This window comes from Solanum tuberosum, unplaced genomic scaffold (assembly GCF_000226075.1).
Source record: "Solanum tuberosum cultivar DM 1-3 516 R44 unplaced genomic scaffold, SolTub_3.0 scf00147, whole genome shotgun sequence".
Taxonomy (NCBI): Eukaryota; Viridiplantae; Streptophyta; class Magnoliopsida; order Solanales; family Solanaceae; genus Solanum; species Solanum tuberosum.
In genome coordinates this window covers 620,755-625,017 of record NW_006239070.1, presented here as the reverse complement: position 1 = coordinate 625,017, position 4,263 = coordinate 620,755, and the positions used below count along the sequence as shown (strand labels likewise).

At 33.9% G+C, this 4,263-nt stretch overlaps 1 protein-coding gene across 1 annotated transcript; it reads left to right on the top strand.

Annotated features, from left to right (window-relative positions):
* The first annotated feature begins 835 nt into the window (after window positions 1-835).
* LOC102605983 (probable methyltransferase PMT18) lies at window positions 836-4,052 on the top strand. Its single transcript, XM_006352165.2, has 6 exons — window positions 836-1,927; window positions 1,997-2,207; window positions 2,316-2,604; window positions 2,682-2,853; window positions 2,940-3,235; window positions 3,329-4,052. The coding sequence occupies exons 1-6, from the start codon at window positions 1,244-1,246 to the stop codon at window positions 3,549-3,551; spliced, it is 1,875 nt and encodes a 624-aa protein (XP_006352227.1). The 5' UTR covers window positions 836-1,243; the 3' UTR covers window positions 3,552-4,052.
* The last annotated feature ends 211 nt before the right edge of the window (window positions 4,053-4,263 follow it).

Sequence of the window (4,263 nt, the reverse complement as noted above, 5' to 3'; positions counted from 1 at the left end):
TAAAAATATTCTGAAAAAGTAGTGTGTAGATAGGGGTACAAAATATCCCCTAAGAAGGTGACTTAAATGTACTATATATTCATGAAATAGTGGCAAAACGAACCAACAAAACATTTTGTAATAATTTAAATTTAATTATTCATATAATTTTGCCTTTTTATAGATCTTTTCTGATGCGCATTCCTTGAACTTTTTTATTCATATATTTATTATTCCTAGTTAATAATTAGTCTACATTTAATTACTCAATGCAACTCTTCCAATTCTTCTATTTATTTAGCAACGAAGAGGCTTATTGCGTAAATTCAAAAGGGTCATTTTGATTTGATTCAATGCATGTTAAAGTAGAATACCAAGACATTAAATTGGTATAAAAAATTGAAAAATAAGTTAAGGAAGTTGAAACGAAACCAAAATATTGAATAGAGGACAATTTTAGGAAGATGAAAAAGCTAGCAATTCCAAGACATTGAATATAGGCTGCTGTAATTGTGTGATAATTAAAATATTACTCCTATTTAATTAGAGTAGATATTTTATTTATTACATTAGTAATTGTGTAACAATTTAAATATTGCTACTAATTAGATTAGATATTTTTATTAATTAAATATTTTTATTTAGTAAAAGGTAAAAGAGTAATTCAACTTTGAAAATTGAGCCTCCCACTTATAATAATATATGATAACTGACCAATTCTTTTTCCTCCAAAATTTATAAGACCATCCGTAATGACCTAGGGATCAATAACTTCTACATTATCCACCCCTCTTTTAAGCCGATGTCATGAAATAAGAATCCAATGATTTTTTGCTCAATTTATGGTATGTGTTAGTTGATGAATTTTTACTCATTTTTTCCCTATTTTTTCAAGTAAGGAGACATTTGTGGCAGATGTTACGGTATTTTCAACCTGTCCACCAAAAACATTTACATATAATTTGTATAAACCAAGATATTCACTCACTACCTTTAATTTGTTTTAGTTAGACCAAGTCATGGAGACTTGTAAACTTGTTATTCATTTCCATCCCCTATATTCCTATTATTTAGTAACCTTTCAACTGTATCCATCAACTGGCCTTAAAATTAATGCACATTCATATTCAACTTCATCAATCTTGTTAGCTCAAGTGTTAATTACCTCTATCCAAAATCAGTTTTTTCTTACTTGTTGTATCAAAAATTTGCACTCCTTATAAGTTAATTAATGTCAAATTAATTTGGTAGAAATTGGTATTCGATGGCAAAAGACCATGGTGGATCTCCAAAGTTGTACCAGCTTGAATCGAAGAGAAAACGAGTTACTTGGATTGTTGGTGTTAGTGGTCTATGCATCTTTTTCTATGTTCTAGGAGCTTGGCAGAATAATGGAAGACGACCAACTCCATCTGCTGAAGTGTACACGAGAGTTGGATGTGATCATGATATGTCATCGTCATCGTCAATATCATCATCAGTAGTTCCTATGGATTTCGAGAGCCATCATCAACTAGTGGTAAACAATACAAAGTCATTAGAAAACTTTTCACCATGTGAAATGTTGTATAGTGAATACACACCATGTCAAGAGCCACAAAGGGGTAGAAAATTTGATCGTAATATGCTAAAATACAGAGAGAGGCATTGTCCAAATAAGGAAGAGAAAGAGGCGTTACGTTGTCTTATACCTGCTCCACCCAATTATAAAATCCCTTTCAAATGGCCACAGAGTAGAGACTATGCTTGGTTCGCGAATATCCCACATAAAGAGCTTAGCATTGAGAAGGCTGTTCAAAATTGGGTCCAAGTCGAAGGTGATCGTTTGAGATTCCCAGGAGGTGGCACCATGTTTCCACACGGAGCTGATGCTTACATTGATGATATAAGTGAACTCGTTCCCCTTACTAGTGGAACTATTCGTACAGCAATTGATACAGGATGTGGTGTAAGCAATTTATCTATCTTCTTGTAGTTAATTTATAAACTCTGTATCTAATAATTAATATAAATATAGGTTGCAAGTTGGGGTGCTTATCTACTAAAAAGGGATATAATAGCTATGTCATTTGCTCCAAGAGATACACATGAAGCACAAGTTTGGTTTGCACTTGAAAGAGGAGTTCCAGCAATGATTGGTGTTATGGGTTCTCAGAGACTTCCATATCCAGCTAGGGCTTTTGATATGGCTCATTGTTCTCGTTGCTTGATTCCATGGTACAAGTACGGTAAGGTCTCCGACACATATATTTCACATATTAAATTTTCTTTATTAGCTAGTCATGACTTGTGATGATCAATGACAGTTTAATTAATTAATCATTTGTGTATTGCAGATGGGTTGTACCTAATTGAAGTTGACAGAGTTCTACGTCCCGGGGGTTATTGGGTACTTTCAGGCCCTCCGATTCGTTGGAAGACATATTGGAGAGGTTGGGAAAGAAGCCAAGAAGATTTGAAGAAAGAACAGGATTCTATTGAAGAGACTGCTAGACAACTTTGCTGGAAAAAAGTGATTGAAAAAGGTGATTTATCTGTGTGGCAAAAGCCTCTGAATCACAATAAGTGTATCAAAAACAAATCACCATTTATCTGCAAGGCACGCAACAAAGCCGATGCAGCATGGTACGTAATGTAATTAATTACTATATTACTACTATCAATCAACAACCTCATGAATGACATTTATGCTCAATCTTAAGGTATCAAGACATGGAAGCTTGTATCACTCCGCTACCAGAAGTAACCAACTCAGATGAAGTAGCAGGTGGTGCATTAGAAAAATGGCCGGAACGAGCCTTTGCTATTCCTCCTAGGATCAGTACTGGCTCCATACCAAGTATTACAGTTGAGAAATTTAAGGAGGATAACCAGGTAATAGAAAAAGAACAATCGATCATTTTAAAAATAGAACTCCATTATCAATTGATTGATTGTATATGTAATAATGGATGGATCAGGTATGGAATGAGCGTGTGTCATACTACAAACGTCTAATTGGTCTATTGCCTCAAGGACGATACAGAAATGTGATGGATGCAAATGCTTATTTAGGTGGATTTGCAGCAGCTCTTTCGAAATATCCAGTTTGGGTAATGAATGTGGTTCCTGCTAAGAATGAGCCAGACACTTTGGGTATCATATATGAAAGAGGCTTTATTGGTACATACAATGACTGGTGTGAAGCTTTTTCAACATATCCGCGAACTTATGATCTCATTCATGCTGGTGGCTTGATCAGCCTATATCAGGACAGGTACATATATGTGTCCTGCTATATCTTTGATTTTAATTAGTTACTACTAAAATTACATAGTATTAATTCGATTTTCTTTTTGAATTGATGAAGATGTGATATCACGTATATTCTACTTGAGATGGATAGAATATTGAGGCCTGAAGGTACAGTTATATTCAGAGATGGAGTAGAAGCACTAGTGAAAATCAAAAGTATTGCAGACGGTATGAGATGGCAAAGTCGAATTGTGGATCATGAGAGCGGACCATTTAACCCAGAGAAGATTCTTATTGCTGTAAAAACTTACTGGACTGGTGAACCTAAACGAGAATAGCTGATCAGCCACACAATATTTTCGCGTATGGTTATGAAGTTTCTTTTTTGTTATTGCTTGTAGTTGGAATTATTAACTTCATTGCAGATGAATAGAATAGAAGATCGATTCATGCTCATACTCTTTCATCTTGCACCATTTTTTTGCTTCTTATAATGTTGGGTACAATATCACTCTTACTGAGTGGCGTAGCCACTGGACACCCTTTATCAGAAAAAAAATACCATATATATAAGTAAAATGATACATGAAATGATTAAATAACATATTTTGGACACCCTTAACATAACAAGCTATTGTATCCCGTGGTTTCACCTCCTTGGAATGAGGTAGTGCTCGTGTGTTTGAATTTCACTAATTCTACTTTTTGAAAAGAGCTCTGTGCTATTTCTGGACACCCTTTGTGAAATTACTGGCTCTGCACTAACTCTTACTTGATTATGCACATGACTTTTAGCACGTAACATATGCAAAGAAAACTATACTAGTATATATCTTCAATATGTACAGATAATATATGTCATGTATAATCAAACAACACTAATATATAAAGTAGAATAAATAACTTGTCAATTACAATAATGATGATCTCAGATAAAAGAAAACTCACCACTCAACAATATTCTTTAAGATAATATCCTATTATTTTGGTAAAAATGTTAACCACTCGAAATTATTCAATGATGATATCTATATATGCATCATTTATGTA

Excerpts from the sequence above, each read along its gene's own strand:
- LOC102605983 (XM_006352165.2), top strand. The coding sequence starts at position 1,244 with ATGGCAAAAGACCATGGTGGATCTCCAAAGTTGTACCAGCTTGAATCG. Across the intron at positions 2,605-2,681 it reads AACAAAGCCGATGCAGCATG|GTATCAAGACATGGAAGCTT; the intron begins GTACGTAATGTA and ends CTCAATCTTAAG. Across the intron at positions 3,236-3,328 it reads ATCAGCCTATATCAGGACAG|ATGTGATATCACGTATATTC; the intron begins GTACATATATGT and ends GAATTGATGAAG.